At 37.3% G+C, this 20,660-nt stretch overlaps 1 protein-coding gene across 2 annotated transcripts in view; it reads left to right on the top strand.

The window, feature by feature from the left end:
• The first annotated feature begins 1,583 nt into the window (after window positions 1–1,583).
• The window catches only part of TOPBP1 (DNA topoisomerase II binding protein 1), a 71,576-nt gene continuing 52,499 nt past the window's right edge, over window positions 1,584–20,660 (top strand). The window contains exons 1-10 of one of the 2 annotated variants that reach the window (XM_081234144.1): window positions 1,584–1,743; window positions 2,382–2,472; window positions 4,463–4,597; window positions 6,068–6,211; window positions 6,890–7,071; window positions 8,303–8,499; window positions 9,957–10,136; window positions 10,816–10,976; window positions 12,677–12,840; window positions 12,987–13,237. In XM_081234144.1, the coding sequence (XP_081090270.1) occupies window positions 2,389–2,472; window positions 4,463–4,597; window positions 6,068–6,211; window positions 6,890–7,071; window positions 8,303–8,499; window positions 9,957–10,136; window positions 10,816–10,976; window positions 12,677–12,840; window positions 12,987–13,237 (1,498 nt within the window). In that variant the 5' untranslated portion in view covers window positions 1,584–1,743; window positions 2,382–2,388. Of the gene's footprint in view, window positions 1,744–2,381; window positions 2,473–3,585; window positions 3,674–4,462; window positions 4,598–6,067; window positions 6,212–6,889; window positions 7,072–8,302; window positions 8,500–9,956; window positions 10,137–10,815; window positions 10,977–12,676; window positions 12,841–12,986; window positions 13,238–20,660 lie in introns of those variants that run through there. The other variant, XM_081234145.1, reaches the window with a different exon arrangement.

Genomic DNA, 20,660 nt, shown 5'->3' on the forward strand with positions numbered 1-20,660 from the left:
GGGAAAACTTGTCACCTGGCCTCCTATTCTGAAGAGGTCAACTCCCCAGCTATTCCAAGCCAGCCACGAAAAGCTAAAGGGTTGATTTCATTTTCATCCTCCTCCTCTTCAGTAGCAGCATCTATGACTCCCCTCCTCCTCCGCTGAGCATCCACTGGGCCCCAGAAATGTCAGGAACGGGCTCCCGCCCCGGTGCAGAGATGGGTGGCAGGATGTGACAGGGAGCACTGCGGTGGGTCAGGAAGGGCAGGGGGGCTCCAGTCACGGCGCCTCTGCTCAAACCCAGGTGCAGCCACCTCCCGGCTGTGTGGCCCTGGGCAAGTCACTCCGTCTCGGAGCCTCACCTTCCCATCTACGTGATGCGGCCAGCGATGTCCATGCTCTAGAGGACTTCCGAGCAGAGTGAGCAGAAGCAGTGCAAGCATGAACCCTCTGTCCACTGTGACATGCCCCACGATAGACCTGCTCCTTCACGGTGGACTGCGGCAGTGCCAGCTCTCTCTCTTTCTTTTTTTTTTGCTTAACAACTCTAATAACTTTGGTTTCTTTGTAAGGCTTTCCTCACTCCCTCCCTGACAACAGGCCTTTACCTTTGAGCCCCAGTGTTACTGATTCTGACTCACCTTCCACAGGTGTGTTCACACACTGCTGCTCTTTGCCCCCTTGAGATACTAAAAACAATTGAAGTACAGGTCATGAAACTGTCACATTACTCAAGTCCTGATTTTCTCAATCTCAATAGTCAAGAATAAAATGAGGAAAAACGCTAACTAAGCAGTTTGTCATTGGCCATCAACAAGCGGAGATCCTGCAGTCCTATTTCACCTCCTCTCCCCTGACCTGTGCTATCTGAACATTAGGTTCCATCCCAGAATCTGCCCAACACTCGGGGAATTACAGAGAAAGAAAATGAGATGCTCACTGAAGGGGGTGGTGTGGCACTCCTGAAGAAGTTGGCAAAGACCCCTTTGCACCAGGTGTGTAATTCACGTCATCCTGACATCTTTCTTCCCTTTATACCTCTTGGCTGTGGTAGCTGGTGAGTACATTCGGGGTATACTGGAGGAAGAAGAATCCAGTCTGCCAGTCCATGGAGTCAAAAAGACCGGGATGCAGTCTTAATTCTACCACTTACTGTGACCTTGAACACGTCATATACCTTCCCTAAGCCTCAGTTTTTACATCTGTAAAATGGAGATACCACTATTTGCCTCACAGAGTTGTTTTGGATGATAATATATGGTTTCTCAGTATAAACTATTTATTAAAGAAACCTCTTCCCTGCTTATATTTTCGGAGGTGTTAGGGCCTCCTCTAAGGCACTTCTGGCCTGCGGCCCCACCCGCTGGCCGTGGGCGCTTGGCCAGCTCCCAGCGGAGCACAGGCCCGCGCTTGCAAGCCCTGATCACGAGGCTCCGACCTCGAGGCTCCGACCTCAACGCTCCTGGTACCCCTCGCCCCTGGCCCAGCGCGCCACACGTTCCACCCACCTCCGCCGCCTTACGTCTCCGCCCTCCTCCCGCAACTGCGGTGCCGTCACTTCCGCAGGAAGGGGCGGGCGCGTCCGCGAGGTGGCGCGAAAGTCGGGTGGCGGTTAGGCAACTTCCGGGTCTGCGCTTGCTAGGGTCGGGGGCGCCGCCGGGGGCGGCGGTTGTGCGCCGGCCTGGCGCCCAGCCCCAGCCGCCGTCCCGCCGGCCGCGCGGCTCCCCACTCGCCGCCTGGAGACCCCCAGGCTCCACGGAGGTGAGTGCGGCTCGGAGTAAGGACCCAGCTCCCTTCCCCCGCCCCGCTGGGGTGTCGCGATGCTGCCTCTGGCCTTCGGGGCCCTGGTTTCCGGACCTTGTAACCGGCCCCTGGACCGGCGAATAGGACTTAGACGCCGGAGAGGGAGTAACTGCGGCTGGACCGAGAGCCGGGCCTTTCCCTGGGACCTGGGGAGCTAGAGCGTCCAGCCTTTTAGGCGCCTGACTTTGCTGTCTGGCTTTCATGTTTATATTTGAAGTCCGTTTACTAAGGGCTGAACCTACCTCGAGGGCCGCGGATACCCGCAGGGACCGATTCGTTCTGAGCATCCTTAAGCTTAATGCAGTTGAATGACTGTTGGCTTAGGGGACTTAGCCCCAGAGCAAAGGTCCTAGATGCATTCAGTTTAGCGATATTAATTTCGTTCTCTGATTTGCAAGGATTGGTGTTGTCATCTTTTTCCTTGATTGTGCCCACATTCCAGTGTTTCTTACAAATTGTAATGGACGAATTCATGGGCAAGGCCGGAATGTTTTTCCTGTGGCATTCTTGTCTTCACAGAAAAATAGGTGCTTTAAACATTTAACTTAATATGTAACGTGTTTTTGTTCTTGTTAATGGTTCCTTTATTTTGACAGTTCAGAAATGTCCCCAAATGACAAAGAACCGTTTTTTGTGAAGTTTTTAAAGTCTTCAGACAATTCTGAATGTTTTTTTAAAGCTCTTGAGGTAAGACTACTTGAAAATGTCTTGTTTGATGCTGTGAATCCATTTTCTTGTTTTTAGTGTTTTTGATTTATTAGGCCTTTTTGTCTTAGTCATAGTTATTTTATTTTCATAATAGTTTTACTGTAGTCTACATTCATAGGTATCTCATTGTTACACATTTTTGAATTGACATTAGTATATCATTATGTATTTTGGGGGGCTTGAAATCTTTAATGACATTTCTATTGAAAGTGATGGACCTACTATTCTTGGAAATTGTTTTCTTTTGTCTACTAACCATAGACCTTTGTGTGCTGAAAAAATTTGAGTCAGTCCTATATCGGTTACACTTCATTTTTGTTGTTGTTAATTGTTAACTATGTCTCATTATGTACAGTATTATATTATCTAGGTAGTGTAGGGCCTTGCTACTCACAGACCACAGTAGCATCACCATGGCCTGAGAGGGGGACCCCAACTCAGACTTACCAGTTGGAATCTGCTTTTTAACAAGATCCTGTGTACTTTAAAGTTTAAGGAGCACTGTTGTAGCAGGTTTTTCTTTAAAGTTCATTCATTGAGCAAACAATTATTGAGTGTCCATCATCTGAGAAGCACTGTTCTAGTACTTGGGATATATCAGTGATGAGAGCAGGCAAAGATCCATGCTTTCTCAGAGCTTACATTCTATTCTAGCTGGAGGAAATAGACATTAATCAGACATATAAATGAGTAAACTCTAATGTTAAAGGTGCCAAGTGCTATGGGAAGAGAAAAACAAAGCAGGTTAAGGTGTTCTGGAGGTTGTTTGTTGGGGGAGAAGGGAAGGTTACAATTTATTTTAAATGGAGTGTGATCAGGGTAGACTTTATGGAGAAGATGATATTTGAGTATACTTGAAGGAGGTGAGAAAATGAGGCATGTGGATATCTGCAGAGGAAGGTTTCAGGAAGAGGAAATAATCATACACAAGCCCTGGGAAAGTGCTTGCGGTGTCTGTCCTGCTTTAGTGTGGCTATAGTGTAGTGAACAAGGGACGTGGAAAGAATGCTAAGGTATGCTTTAGAGAGTAAGAGTAAGGAGGTCATGAAGGGCCTTGTGGGCCATGGTAAAGACTTTGGCTTTTTCTTCCAGTGAGATGGAGAGCCACTGGGGACTTTTAATTGGAAGAGTAACATGATCTGACTTAATCGTTTTAAAAGGATCACCCTAAGTATTTAATGTAAGGACTTCAAAATTTGTTCAGAAAATATTCGAGTGTTTACTGGGAGCCAGGATATTTTGGCAAACAAGATAGATCATGAAATTTTCATTCTTAGAAGGGAGAGAGACAAAAACAGTATGTGTATACGTGTGTGTGTGTGTGTGTGTGTGTATATATATATATATATAATATCTATGTTATTTTTTCTTCATAAAATACACTAGAGGGATAGGGAAAGAGTATTTTAGAAAAGGGTGATAAGGAAAGGCATCTCTGAGGAAGTGACATGTGAGCAGATATGGTTGAAGTGAGGTAAGTCAGGTGAAGTCCTGGGGGGAAGAGTATTCCAGGCAGCGGGAAAAAGAGTAAAACCTCTAAATGAGGTTATGCTTAGTTTGTTCTAGGTTACAAAAGAAAGCAGGAGTGGCTAGGGAAGAGTGAGCAAAAGGGTTTAGAGGAAGAAGGTAAGTGTGGGGAGACAGACAGGGTCCAGACTCTACGGTCTTGTAGGCAATTGTAAGAAACGTAGATTTTATTCTGAGTGTGGTGGGAAGCTGCTGGAGGTTTTGAGCAGGGTGATATGACCTTTTTTGTATTGTTAAGAGATTACCAGCTGCTGGCTAGAGAATAGATTTAGGGGAAAGGAGGGAGAAGGAACCCCTTGGAGACTTCTGCACAGGTCTAGTGAGAGATGACGGTTCCTTTCAATAGGAGAAAGGCTGGGTTTGAAATGGATTTTAAAGATAGAGTTCATAGGGCATAAATACAGGTGAATTATTTCATATGCATTCTTACTTTTTCTTTCAGTCAATAAAAGAGTTCCAATCAGAAGAATATCTTCAGATTATTACAGAAGAAGAGGCATTGAAAATGAAGGAGAATGATAGATCACTTTATATCTGTGACCCTTTTAGTGGCAAAGTCTTTGATCATCTCAAAAAGGTTTGCTAACTTTTAGTGTGTTCTTTCAGGTAGTCTGTTTTTTGGGTTGTTTTTGCTTCAGTGGACATAAGTTCTTTACTGATCGTGAAGTATTTTGCAAATTATGAATTGAGAGGAATCCTTTGGTTTTGGAAGACCAGAATAGTATTTTTCAAGGTTAATCATCACAGTAGGCTTTGGTTAGTATGTAATTTTTATATTTCAGGGAATTTAACTTCACTTAGAATAATTTAACCCTGTAGTAATGAAGCATTTTATTGATGAAGTACTACTGTACTTAAACTCAGTTTGATTGCAAGATATATTAGGGAAAAATAGTAGAGTAGGAAAAGACTTCAGCATAATCCTTGGTTACTTGCTGTCTTTCCGATGTGCTCTTGAATTTTAGTACCTGTACTTTGTATAGGGTCTGAAAAATTATATGCTAAAGGAAGCATTTGGGGGCCGAGCATTGCTAATATACCATTGAGCCATCTTATTTCTTTTTGTTGATTCTAGAGTCTACTGACTCATTACTTTTTTGGTGTCTGGAGAAGAGAGAAGCATTGAAATAAAAGTAAACTGGCTGTAATTCCATCCAGATTACAAAGAAGTGATTCTTGTTTGAAGGAGAAGAAAACATAGAAGAGTAGGTAGCTGCAGTACTATCTGTACAGTATATGGAAGGTCTGTGCCCACCTTTGCCAAAAGCATTGTTGGTCTTACCCTCCTTTTGGAAATAACACCACTTGTAAGATAGAAGCAATAGCATCGAAAACTCAGTTTTCTTATGACTGACTGGAAAGATAGTAATAATCATTTACCCTGTAGATATTTACATCGGTCATGCTTTGGTGACTTTGGCAGCTGTAGGCTTTTTAGTCTGGGTTGGATGTGCTGATGTTGAGCAAGATTGTCACATTTCTCAGTTATCAATGAAAGTGATACCTTAGGAGAAGTCTTTGTGGGTCTTCCTTGGAAAGACATTGAGTTGCGAACAAAGTATTTAAAAAACAAATGTAGGAACTGCCTAGGATTATACATTTTTTGTAGCAGAATAGGTTTTTTAGAGGGGGGTTAGTTGGGCTCTCAACACTTTTTAACTGCTTCATTGGCTGGCTGCTTCATTTGAAAAGTAAATGTAGATATATCCTAATTATTATGGCATAAGACTGTTACTCATATCCCCTATCACTAAGATTGTGTTTGTTTCAGAGATTAAAATTTTAATGGCAATTTTGAGTCAGTGTGGCTTTTGGAGCCTATTTCTTTTGATAGCCTGCATTGTTTGATTTGCTTGTGTGTGTGTGTTAACGTGTGGTGTGTCTGAGAAATTATATAGTGGTTATTTTTTTTTCTTGTAACAATTTGTTGGTTTTTCTGCAGTGGTCATCAACTTCTGTAAAGAATTGGTAAATACGGTATTACAAAATGTAATTTTATAAGACTGGAGGTCTTTTTCTACTTAGTAAAGTTTCTCTGTTTTTGTAGCTTGGCTGCAGAATTGTTGGTCCTCAAGTAGTCATATTTTGTATGCACCACCAACGATGTGTCCCAAGAGCTGAACATCCAGTTTATAACATGGTCATGTCTGATGTAACCATATCTTGTACAAGCCTGGAAAATGATAAAAGGGTAGGTGTTGCGGTATTGAGTGAAATATCATGGTCAATATGTATGTATTTCCACACTTAACTTTTCACTGTGTAGGGGATATTTTGAAAGACCTTGACTTGGTGTTTATGACCGATAACCAAGTCAAGATGACAGTGTATACCTTTTTTTATTTTTTAATAAATTGAATACAGTGGAATCTTTTATTGCAAACTGGCTAGTTGAAGTTTTTTGTTTTGATTTAAAAAGGAAACTCACTTTTTTCCCTGTGTAATTTTCCCTGTTTGTTTTTGAGTCACATTTTTTCCACCATAGTTGCTTAATCTTTTAAAAAAGGATTGAGATTTACATATAATATATGTTTTTATATATTCTATATATAATTTGTATATTTTTAAGTATCAATATGTATGTAGCATATTAAAATATATAGTGTTTACTGTAGAACCAACATAGTTAAATTCATGGAGTTGCAAAAGATAAATGTAGGAAAATAATGTATATAAAGGTAATTATTCTAAAATGTATACTTTATCTTCCAAAAAGTAATTTCATTAATTATTTAACTTTATAGTGGTGAGAAACATTTGTGCATTCAAGCTAACAACAACAAAAGATGTTTATGGGACATTGTATAAAAAAATGGAAGAGATATTGTTTGTTTCAGTATTAATAATATATTTTCTTTTGGGGCTACAGGAAGAAGTTCATAAATATGTACAAATGATGGGTGGACGCATATACAGAGACCTTAACATATCAGTAACTCACCTTATTGCAGGAGAAGTTGGTAGCAAAAAGTATTTAGTTGCTGCAAACCTGAAGAAACCTATTTTACTTCCTTCTTGGGTAAAAACACTTTGGGAGAAGTCACAAGAGAAGTAAGAAAGATATTCAGATATTTTCTAGATTTGAATAAATGATACATTCAATCATTTTGGCACATTGTGGGTTTTCATAGGGGAGGTTTTATGGTATCCTGTTTGGATTTGTTATTTGGGGACAAAAATAGGATCATTACTCTTCTCTCCAATGAAAACAAAAGATAATCTACAAGCTCTTATTATCAAGGTATAAGTTGATAGGTGGAATGGGCTATGGGCTTTAGCATTAGCTACAAGGTAAGAAATGCTTTGATAATAAAATGGTTTTCAGAAGTAAACATTTATAAAATAGTTGAGAAGATCAGTGTGGCAACTGTAGCTTTTATGCTGCGTTTATCCTTCAATACTGTGCCAACATGTTAAGATGGAGAGTAAATTTTAGCCACTTTGGCATTCGTATTCCCTCCCAAAAGAGACATATTTAAGGTTGAATATAAACACATATAAGCCATTAACTGAGATGTGATCATTCAGTAAACATTAACTGAGCCCATTTTATGTACCTGGCTTGAGTTAGGCATTAGATATAAGTGGAGAGCAGAACAGGACAGCATCCCTGCCCTCATGGAGCTTAGAGCCTATTTCAAAGGGTAGAATTGAGTTTCCATTAGAATTAGATTAACAACCAATAAGTGCAGGTACCACTGTTTGAATTAAACAGGCATTTTCCAGTCTTCCTTTCAACACCATCTAGCACGTCCTAAACACGTCTCCACGTTGGCACCCTCATTCCTAGCCTGTTTCGTCAGCACATCTGCCTAGCATGGCAACAGAATGATAATGATATTTTTGTTGGCATTCTGCCCAAAATCATTCCTTATTATTTGTATAGTATGGAAAAATTAAAAGTCTGTTTTTCTAGTAGGCAACCAAAGAAGCTTTGGGTTTTTAGGTAGAAATTTAGACTTACAATTTGGAAAATGCACCACTTTCACCAGCATGGATTTACAGTTAATGAAATGTATATTTTCCCATAAAACAGTTTTATTTGAGAGACTCTGAAACATTAGTTTTTATTAGAGGCATGGTTTGAGCTAGATGAGCAATTAGTATCATTCGAAGTGTGTTTATCAGTTTCCCTTTTCTTAATAATGATTAAAATCCTAAAAAATGAGGAAAGCATTAGTGATATTTCTGTTGTTTGTCATTATTCTTCTGGTAAAATTTAAATTATCTGGTATATTTAATTTGTTAATGTTTTTTCTTTTTTATTGTTTGTTTTCCCCAGAAAAATAGCTAGATATACCGATATAAACATGGAAGACTTCAAGTGTCCTATTTTTCTTGGTTGCATAATCTGTGTCACTGGCCTACGTGGCTTAGACAGGAAAGCAGTTCAGCAACTCACAGTTAAGCATGGAGGTCAATACATGGGACAGTTGAAAATGAATGAGTGTACACACCTCATTGTGCAAGAACCAAAAGGTAAAACTGTTTCCCAAATGAACAAATGCAACATTTTCTTCTATTTAACATTTTAAGGTCATCATAGAATACCTTTTACTTCTGACATGTCATAAATCTGCTATGATTTTTTTTTTCTTGCAAACATAGTTTGGTTTATAATCTTTAGAAAAATTACATGACTTCCCAAGTCTTTATCAGGTCATTGAATAAATATTAAAAAACAAAAATTTCCAGTGGTGTTTTATCTAAATTTATTTTCAGATCTTTTTTTTTTTTTTTTTTTAAGTCCCCACACTGTTACCCATTACTTAAGAGATGAGAGATTTGGATGAATAACAAGAAAGCTAATAGATGTCACTAAATTACATTTCTTTCTAATTATAAATTTTAAAGGCTTGTCTTAGTTTTTAATTGAATGAATCAACCTTACTCAATGAACTACAAGTTTTAACTTGAAGATGCACCTTGCAGAACATGAGACAACTAAAAGAAGAAAAATATATTACCAAGAAGAAGAATTCCTTAAAATTGCAGTTAATTTTAGTGTTCTGTAACCTTTATTCTGGAGAATATTTTTTACCAGTACTCTTAAAATGTATAAAAATTGATAAGAGCAGAGTTTTATTAATATTTTATTATATCTTTTTATATCTATACTGTGTTTTATTAAGCTCCCTAAATAATTAAAATTAAGGAAAAAAATTAAAATCAATTAATAATTGTCGTTAAGTGAGAACTTTGGGTATGGCCAATTATGATATTATGATTGTGAGTAAAGTTGATAACTGCTATTGGTTTTCTGAATCTGAAGACAGTACATCTCTCAGCTCTCAAGAACTTCAAAGAAACCTTTCTTGTTATTGTTTACTATATATTGTCCTCAGTTTCTCTATACCGTTTCAAAATACATTGTGTTAAAAAGTTTTTAAGGCAATAAAAGATACGTATTTTTAATATGACTTATTTAACTGTTTGCCTCTCTATCCTGGACTTCAAGTAGACTCCTTTTGACATAGGAGTAGTCTCTTGAAAGTTGGTGTTTTTTATATTGCAGACATTTATAATTTTCATGGTTATTTTATACAATTTATTAAACCACATAATTCTGTGAGTTATCCCCATGTTACAGATTAAGAAAATGGTTTAAAGAATTTAAATGATGGAGGCTGTACTCGAAAATACTGAGTTAACCCCCAGTTGCCTCTGTCTCTGTGAAGTTTTGTAAAAGATAACCCGCCCCCTCACATAGCATGTGTATTTAACAACACATAGAAAATACAATTGAGCAATAACCTAATATATTACCTTTTAATACACTGTATAGCATACTGTTAAAAGTAAGAGTAATTGCTAGTAACTTTAATTTTGTCCCAGGTAGATTTTTTTTATAACCTGTCATTTAAATATTTCTGCAAAGATTTTAATGGTTTGCATTTCTCTCTCTCTCTGTTTCTCTTTCTTAATGAACATAATAGGTCAAAAATATGAATGTGCCAGGAGATGGAATGTACACTGTGTGACTGTGCAGTGGTTTTTTGACAGTGTTGAGAAAGGTTTTTGTCAGGATGAATCCATATATAAGACAGAGCCTAGACCAGAAACAAAGACTGTGCCTGCTACTTCAACTCCTACTAGCCAGATCAACACAACTAATAGTAAGTCTTTTTTGGATTAAAGTAAACAATCAGCTTTGAGACAGTTTTCTGTGTAAGAATTGATTTGTTAATAGGATCAGGGAGGTACAGTAGGGAATTCCATCTTTTTTTGCTATGCTTCCAGGTATAATTGTATAATAAAATAACCAAATTGTATTAAAAAATTAGTCCAGAACTCCTGATATTTCTTTTTATAATGCGTACTTTCATACCCTCATGTAATGCACAAGATTATTAAAGAAATTAAGAATATTAATAAAGACTTAAGAGGATTAATTTATTAGTTTGCTACAATTGTTATAGATCATCTATATTCATATAAAATTTAAAACCATTTCTGTTTTGGAGGATATTATGTTGGCAATTTAACAAATGTTATAAATTTTTTTTCAGATGTAACTTTACTGGACCTTAAAGCCAGCAACTTCAGATTTTTATTGGAAGCAAGTCACTATTAAGAGAATGTATTAAATATATTTTCATTTAAATAAGATATGAGCCTTAATTAGTTTCATTTTCCCTTTTCATACTTTGCCATCAAGATTTCAGTAAAAGCATTTGAATCTTACTTTAGAAATTGTTCATGGCTCTTTTTGTATAAGAAAAGTTCATGTGTAGGAAAATATGTCATCACAGTTATTTTATCTCCATAAATTACATCTTTCTTTTTAATATGTAGGTTATGCTCTTTCAGATGTCAGCCATATTTCCAACAGCAGTGCAAGTTGCATAAATGAATCGATATGTAGTTCAGTTCTTAATAGCAAAGTGGAGCCTACACTTGAAAATCTGGATGTCAGTGCATTTCAGGCACCTGAAGATTTATTAGATGGTTGTCGGGTATGTCTTTATCATGTAGTAAATGCAGTAAGTGATAATATACTTCAGTACTTGTAGCTTCACTTTGAAGACCCTTCAGAGTTGGGCTTGTTCCTTATTTACATAAGCCCTCCACTCTAGCTAAGCAGATGCACTCATTAGGCCATGTCTATCTTTTAGCTTAGGGGCTCTCTGCCTGGGATGTACCTTCATCTCTCATCCATTAAAAGTTCATATCATTTTTTTCAACTCTTCTCTGAACATTTCTAATAACTACCTTAATCTTCCATCTGCTGTGTTTTGAGAGCATTTAGTTTCTGAACCACTTAATGGATTTTTATTTATAACTATCATTTATTAAGTGTTTATAATATGCTAGACACTGTGCTAATTATTTCATATACATTGTTGATACGTTTTACATATAATCCCATTTAATTCCCACAAATAACTCTAAAACAGATAATATTGAGACTGATACTTAGAGGATTAAAGTTCCTGTTCAGAATCTCACAGACATTAAGTAGCCAGACATCTACTCCAAAGCCTGTATTCCTAACCATTAGGTGCACTGCTTTGATCAATATCTCTTGAGCTATTTTATTTTTTAGTGTCTGAGTAACTATCTTATAAGTGCCTTTGATGGGATCATCATATATATCTTCTAGAACTGAATACTTAATATATTCTTGTTTGTAGAATCAATAGGCTAAGCATTAATTCTAGAGTAGCAAAGATTTAACCTTATTTTATTGATAAAGAAATTGGGCAACTTACCTTCCTTTCTATACTTTTAAAACTTAACGGTTTACTAGTAGAACAGGAAGTGTGTTGTATAATCTTTTATCTAGACTATACTAATTCTGGATATGACTTAATTATTCTTATAGAAAAACATATGATTCCTCATTTTTGTTAAAGTGTATTCTAGTGATGGAGGTTATTTAGTTTGGGATATAAATGCAGTTAGGAATAGATTGGTCATTAAGAAGTTTTTTAAAGACACGTTATGTAAAATAGAGTTGAAGATGATTGTTATATTGATTAAATTCATGTAAATACATACATAACCCTGTCCGTGCCTCCAGAAGTATATATATATACATATTGATAGTTAAAAATAAGTTACTGCTTACATATCATCCTAAGCATTCTGCTTAGCTCTTTGACTTAAATTTTCTTGTTTAATCAACTCTGTGAAAAAGATATCTCAATATATAAGTGAGAAAATTAGTTTAAGGAGTCTGAGTATCTTGAGGTGGTCATGTGGTTAATCATTGGCAGCTGAACCAAAATTTAAACCTAGCTTTTCTGAATTCAAGTGTTTAACGCCAGTTTATTTCTGTAATTACTTTAAAATTTAGAAGTGGTAAGACCAATTTAAGAAGCTACCTGATTTTAGAAATTGCTATGCACTAATGTGCAGAAGATAATTGAATTATTCTGGCTTCTATTTTATTTAAAGCCTCAGAATACTTATCAAGTAATGTCTACTGTAAAGGGTAAAAATGCTATGGGACTGTGAAATGATAAAATTTAAGAATACTTTAAAATTCAAACCTTCAGAATATACTTCACTTCCTAATGTATCTTAAAATGTAAACAAGAGTTGTCTTATTTACACACAATGGATTTAGATATATGCTTTTAATAAATAGGTTTCTATTGAGAGAAATAAGCCATTTTAAATACATTAAACTAAATGTTTTCTTTCTTTGCAGATCTATCTTTGCGGTTTTAGTGGCAGAAAGCTAGATAAACTGAGAAGACTTATTAACAGTGGAGGTGGAGTTCGTTTCAATCAGCTCAATGAAGATGTAACTCATGTTATTGTGGGAGATTATGATGATGAATTGAAGCAGTTTTGGGATAAATCAGCCCACAGGTTTTGTCAGTTTTTAATTCAAAGCAATTTCTACTCTAATAATTTTTTTTAAATTGCATGTCCTGACAGTTATGTAAACTGCATGGCAAGTGGGATTGTGGTCTTTATAGTTTAAACTAATATATAACTATGTACTGTTTTTGTAGGCCTCATGTAGTGGGAGCAAAATGGTTGCTAGAGTGTTTTAGTAAAGGTAATATGCTTCCTGAAGAGCCATATATCCATGCTAACTACCAGCCAGTGGAAATTCCAGTTTCAGATCAACCTGAAAGTAAAACAACCCTTTTAAAAAGGAAGAACAGCAGCTTCTCTAAGAAAGACTTTGCTCCTAATGAAAAGCATGAGGAAACTGATGAAGATCTGCTCTCTCAATATGCAACTATTAACCCAACCATAGGTAAGAAAGAGTGATTAGTGTTTACAGTCATTAAATATTTTGGTAGCAGAATACATACATATGTGATTTCTGCCAGGTTCTCTAGAATTTAGTTAAACTAACGTTTTTCTTGAAGTTTTTTTTATGTGTGTTACTTCTTTTTTTTAAGCAGGCAAGGCTAAGGGATTCTGGACCTTCTGACTCGCTCTTCTCTCTTCAACTCACTTGTTCCTCTTAGATCTGTTTTATACACAGGCATTACTTGGTTTGTGTGAGTTTGTAACACCCTGAACTTTTATTTTAACCTTGTAACAAATGTCTCTTACTTGGTAATTCTGCTCTTTGATGGGTATAATGCTGCACTGTAGACTACCATCTGAGGATTTAGTCTTCTCAGTGTGGTAAGCAAAATTGCCAGTAAAGAGTTGTGGGCAGCATTTCTTATTTTTTTATTCTTTATACTTTGTTATTCTTCTCTCCTTTTGGCTTGTTCCCACCCCCCACCCTTTTTGCTTTTTTTTTCTGTTGTCGTTTTATTTTACCTTGTTGCAGTTGTTTCAATTATAGTTTTATTTTTTCCTAATATATTTTGTATCTTTCTAATTGTATTTTGTTTTTTATTCTTTGATATTGTACTGCTCCATCCCTCCCCTCCCCTCCCCTCCCCCATGAGTCTTATGGAATCTTGGTTCCCAGGCCGGAGGTCAGGCCCGAGCTCCTGTGGTGGGAGCTCTGAGTTCAAACCTCTGGACTAACAGAGAACATCTGACCCCAGGGAATATTAATTGGAGTGACACCTCCTGGAAGTCCTCATCTCAGCACCAAGACCTGGCTCTATCAAACTGCCTGCAGGCTCCAGTGCTGAACGTCTCAGGCCAAACAACCAGTAAGACAGGAATAGAGCACCACCCATCAAAAAAACAAAAAAAACAAGAAACTATGTTGCAGATGATGGAGCAAGGTAAAAACTTACAAGACAAATATATGAAGACGAAATAGGCAACCTACCTGAAAAAGAATGCAGAGTAATGATAGTAAAGATGATTCAAAATCTCAAAAACAGAATGGAGAAAATACAAAAAACATTTATCAAGGATCTAGAAGAACAAAGGAGCAAACGAACAGTGATGAACTACACAACTACTGAAATTAAAAATACTCAAGGAATCAATAGCAAAATAACTGAGGCAGAAGAACGGATAAGTGAGCTGGAAGATAAAATGGTGAAAATAACTGCCAGGGAGCAGAATAAACAAAAAAAAGAATGAAAACAGGAGAGTCTCAGAGACCTCTGGGACAACATTAAATGCACCAACATTAGAATTATAGGGGTCCCAGAAGAAGAAGAGAAAAAGAAAGGGACTGAGAAAATATTTGAAAAGATTATAGTTGAAAACATCCCTAACATGGGAAAGGACATAGTCAATCAAGTCCAGAAAGTGCAGAGAGTCCCATACAGGATCAATCCAAGGAGAAACACGCCAAGGCACATATTAATCAAACTGTCAAAAATTAAATGCAAAGAACAAATATTAAAAGCAGCAACGGAAAAGCAACAAATAACATACAAGGGAATCCCCATAAGGTTAACAGCTGATCTTTCAGTAGAAACTCAGCAAGACAGAAGGGAGTGGCAGGACATGTTTAAAGTGATGAAAAGGAAAGACCTACAACCAAGATTACTCTACCCAGCAAGGATCTCATTCAGATTCAACAGAGAAATTAAAACCTTTACAGACAAGCAAAAACTAAGAGAATTCATCACAAAAGCAGCTTGACAACAAATGCTAAAGGAACTTCTCTAGGGAGGAAACACAAGAGAAGGAAAAGACCTACAATAACAAACCCAAAACAATTAAGAAAATGGGAATAGGAACATGCATATAGATAATTACCTTAAATGTAAATGGATTAAATGCTCCAACCAAAAGACATAGACTGGCTGAATGGATACAAAAACAAGACCCATATATATGCTGTCTACAAGAGACCCACTTCACCCTCTTCAGACCTAGCGACATACATAGACTGAAAATGAGGGGATGGAAAAAGATACTCCATGCAAATGGAAATCAAAAGAAAGCTGGAGTAGCAATACTCATATCAGACAAAATAGAGTTTAAAATAAACAATATTACAATAGACCAAGAAGACACTACATAATGATCAAGGGATCAATCCAAGAAGATATAACAATTGTAAGTATTTATGCACCCAACATAGGAGCACCTCAATACATAGGGCAAATGCTAACAGCCATAAAAGAGGAAATTGACGGTAACAATCATAGTAGGGGACTTTAATACCTCACTATCACCAATGAAGAGATCATCCAAAATGAAAATAAGGAAACACAAGCTTTAAATGTCATTAAACAAGATGGACTTAATTGATATTTATAGGACATTACATCAAAAAGCAGCAGAATACACTTTCTTCTCAAGTGCTCATGGAATATTCTCCAGGATAGACCATATCGTAGGTCACAAATCAAGCCTTGGCAAATTTAAGAAAGTTGAAATCGTATCAAGTATCTTTTCCATCCACAACGCTATGATACTAGATATCAATTACAGGAAAAAATCTGTAAAAAATACAAACACATGGAGGCTAAACAATACACTACTAAATAACCACGAGATCACTGAAAATCAAAGAGGAAATCAAAAAATACCTAGAAACAAATGACAGTAGAAACACGATGACACAAAACTACTGGGATGCAGCAAAAGCAGTTCTAAGAGGGAAGTTTATAGCAATACAATCCTACTTGAAGAAACAAGAAACATCTCAAACAACCTAACCTTACACCTAAAGGAATTAGAGAAAGAAGAACAAAAAAACCCCAAAGTTAGTAGAAGGAAAGAAATCATAAAGATCAGAATAGAAATCAATGAAGTACAAATGAAGGAAACTATAGCAAAGATCAATACAACTAAAAGCTTGTTCTTTGAGAAGATAAACAAAATTGATAAACCGTTAGCCAGACTCATCAAGAAAAACGGAGAAGACAAATCAACAGAAATGAAAAAGGAGAAGTAACAATTGACACTGCAGAAATACAAAGGATCATGAGAGATTACAAGTGACTACATGCCAAAAAAATGGGCAACCTCGAAGAAATGGGCAAATTCTTAGAAAAGCAAAACCTTCCAAGACTGAACCAGGAAGAAATAGAAAATATAAACAGACCAATCACAAGCACTGAAATTGAAACTGTGATTAAAAATCTTCCAACAACTAAAAGCCCAGGACCAGATGGCTTCACAGGCGAATTCTATCAAACATTTACAGAAGAGTTAACACCTATCCTCCTCAAAGGCTTCCAAAATATAGCAGAGGGAGGAACACTCCCAAACTCATTCTACGAGGCCACCATCACCTTGATACCAAAGCCAGACAATGATGTCACAAAAAAAGAAAACTACAGGCCAATATCTCTGATGAACATAAATGCAAAAATCCTCAACAAAATACTAGCAAACAGAGTGCAACAGCACACTAAAGGGATCATACACCATGATCAAGTGGGGTTTATCCCAGGAATGCAAGGATTCTTCAATATACACAATTCAATCAATGTGATACACAGTATTAACAAATTGAAGGATAAAAACCATATGGTAATCTCAGTAGATGCAGAAAAAGCTTTTGACAAAATTCAGCACCAATTTATGATAAAAACTCTCCAGAAAGTGGGCACAGAGGGAACCTACCTCAACTTAACAAAGGACATGTATGACAAACCGACAGTCAATATCCTTCTCAAAGGTGAAAAACGGAACCATTTTCTCTAAGATCAGGAACAAGACAAGGGTACCCACTCTCACCAGTATTCAACATAGTTTTGGAAGTTTTACCCACAGCAGTCAGAGAAGAAAAAGAAATAAGAGGAATCCAAATCAGAAAAGAAGAAGTAAAACTGGCACTGTTTGCAGACGACATGATACTATACATAGAAAATCTTAAAGATGCTACCAGAAAACTACTAGAGCTAATCAATGAATTTGGTAGAGTAGTAGGATACAAAATTAATGCACAGAAGTCTCTTGCATTCCTATATACTAATGACAAAAAATCTGAAAGAAATTAAGGAAACACTCCCATTTACTATTGCAACAAAAAGAATAAAATACCTAGGAATAAACCTACCTAAGGAGCTAAAAGACCTGTATGCAGAAAACTATGAGACACTGATGAAAGAAATTAAAGATGATACAAACAGATACACCACGTTCTTGCTTTGGAAGAATCAATATTGTGAAAATGACTATACTACCCAAAGCAATCTACGGATTCATTGCAATCCCTACCAAACTACCAATGGCATTTTTCACAGAACTAGAACAAAAAATTTCACAATTTGTATGGAAACACAAAAGAACCCAAATACCCAATGCAATCTTGAGAGAGAAAACCAGAGCTGGAGGAATCAGGCTCCCTGACTTCAGACTATACTACAAAGCTACAATGATCAAGACAGTATGGTGCTGGCACAAACAAATATAGATCAATGGAACAGGATAGAAAGCCCAGAGATAAACCCCCACCTCTAATGTTCACCTTATCTTTGATAAAGGAGGCAAGAATATACAATGGAGAAAATACAGCCTCTTCAATAAGTGGTGCTGGGAAAACTGGACAGCTACATGTAAATGGATGAAATTAGAACACTCCCTAACACCATATACAAAAATAAACTCAAAATGGATTAAAGACCTAAATGTAAGGCCAGACACTATCAAACTCTTAGAGGAAAACATAGGCAGAACACTCTATGACATAAATCACAGCAAGATCCTTTTTGACCCACCTCCTAGAGAAATGGAAATAAAAACAAGTAAACAAATGGGACCTAATGAAAGGTAAAGCCTTTTGCACAGCAATGGTAACCGTAAACAAGATGAAAAGACAACCTTCAGAATGGGAGAAAATATTTGCAAATGAAGTAACTGACAAAGGATTAATCTCCAAAATATACAAGCAGCTTATGCAGTTCAATGTCAAAAAAAAAAATCCAAAAATGGGCAGAAGACCTAAATAGACTTTTCTCCACAGAAGATACACAGATTGCCAACAAGCACATGAAAGGATGCTCAACCTCACTAATCATTAGAGAAATGCAAATCAAAGCTACCATGAGGTATCACCTCACACTTGTCAGAATGGCCATCATCAAAAAATCTACAAACAGGGCTTCCCTGGTGGCGCAGTGGTTGACAGTCCGCCTGCCGATGCAGGGGACACGGGTTCATGCCCTGGTCCAGGAAATCCCACATGCCGCGGAGCCTACGCATCCGGAGCCTGTGCTCCACAACGGGAGAGGCCACAGCAGTGAGAGGCCCGTGTACCTCCAAAAAAAAAAAAAAAAATCTACAAACAGTAAATGCTGGAGAGGGTGTGGAGAAAAGGGAACCCACTTGCACTGTTGGTGGGAATGTAAATTGGTGCAGCCACTATGGAGAACAGTATGGAGGTACCTTAAAACACTAAGAATAGAACTACTCTATGCCCCAGCAATCCCACTACTGGGCATGTACCCTGAGAATACCATAATTCAAAAAGAGTCATGTACCACAATGTTTATTGCAGCACTATTTACAGTAGCCAGGACATGGAAGCAACCTAAGTATCCATGGACAGATGAATGGATAAAGAAGACGTGGCAATGTATACAATGGAATACTACTCAACCATAAAAAGAAGCAAAATTAAGTTATTTGTAGTGAGGTGGGTGCACCTAGACTCTGTCTTACAGAGTGAAGTAAGTCAGAAAGTGAAAAATACCGTATGGTAACACATATATGGAATCTAAATTTTTTTTTTTTTTTTTTCTTTTTGCGGTATGCGGGCCTCTCACTGTCGTGGCCTCTCCCGTTGCGGAGCACAGGCTCCGGACGCGCAGGCCCAGTGGCCATGGCTCACGGGCCCAGCCGCTCCGCGGCATATGGGATCCTCCCAGACCGGGGCACGAACCCGTATCCCCTGCATCCGCAGGCGGACTCTCAACCACTGCGCCACCAGGGAGGCCCTGGAATCTAAATTTTTTAAAAAAGGTTCTGATGAACCTAGGGGCAGGACAGGAATAAAGATGCAGACGTAGAGAATGGACTTGAGGACACAGGGAGGGGGAAGGGTAAGCTGGGATAAAGTGAAAGAGTAACATTGACTTGTTTACACTACCAAATGTAAAATAGATAGCTAGTGGTAAACATCTGCCTAGCAGGTCCACCTAGAGGGTTGGGATAGGGAGAGTGGGAGGGAGACGCAAGAAGGTGGGGGTATGGGTATATTCGTATGCATATAGCTGATTCACTTTGTTATGCAGCAGAAACAATATTGTAAAGCAATTATACTTTGATAAAGGTGTTAAAAATTTATTATGAACTATTTAATACATCCAAAAACATACAAAGAATAATTTAATGAGTAACCATATACTACTAATCTAGCTATTAGAAAAAATACTCTACTTGGTCAAAATTCTCCTGTGAATCCCTTCCCATTTTCTTTGTGGTTTACAACGTGTATATATCTGTAAGTAATATATACACTACTTCATTTTGTGTGTATTTTGACTTACATAAGTGATACATGGTATGTACTCTTTTGCTATCCTAACCTCAGCATGAGAGATATTCATCTCATCCAAGTAACTGGTTATGAATGTACCACACTGGTATATGAACATACCACAATTTATTTTCCCACCTAAGGATATTTTTATTGTGTTTTTTTTGGTTTTGCTTTGTTGTTTTGCCAATACAGTACAAACCGTACTGCTGAGATTGTTCTTATGCACGTCTCTGTGCACATGAGCAAGAATTTTTCTAGGGTGGGCATGGCTAATTCCTGGGATATGTACATCTTCCACTTTCTTACATAATGCATATTGCTTTCTGAAGTGTTTGTTCTAGTTTACCACTTTATACTAGAACAATAGTAAGGATTCCTATTGCACATCCTTTCAACATTTAGAATTTCCCATAAGGCTTGAAATTCTTATTAATTTGATGGATGTAAAGTGGGATCTCATTGTGTTTTTAATTTTATAACTGATTGCTAGTAAGGTAGAGCATCTTTTTGAGTGTTATTTGATGAATATTTTAAAGTAGTTGGATTTTTCAATCTGTTATTTTGTGGTTTATGGTTTTCTATTTTATACAGGTTTTCCTATCTGAGGGTCATAAAGTTATTTTTTTTTTTCAGATATGTCTTGTCTTTTTTTTTTTTTTTTAAAGAGCTTCAAATGCTTAGCTTTTTTTTATTTATTCATTTATTTGTTTATTTAATTTTGGCTGTGTTGGGTCTTCGCTTCTGCGCGAGGGCTTTCTCTAGTTGCGGCCAGTGGGGGCCACTCCTCATCGCGGTGCGCGGGCCTCTCACTATCGCGGCCTCTCCTGTTGTGGAGCACAGGCTCCAGACGCGCAGGCTCAGTAGTTGT

The sequence above is a fragment of the Mesoplodon bidens genome (assembly GCF_964165515.1).
Source record: "Mesoplodon bidens genome assembly, chromosome: 5".
Classification (NCBI taxonomy): Eukaryota; Metazoa; Chordata; class Mammalia; order Artiodactyla; family Ziphiidae; genus Mesoplodon; species Mesoplodon bidens.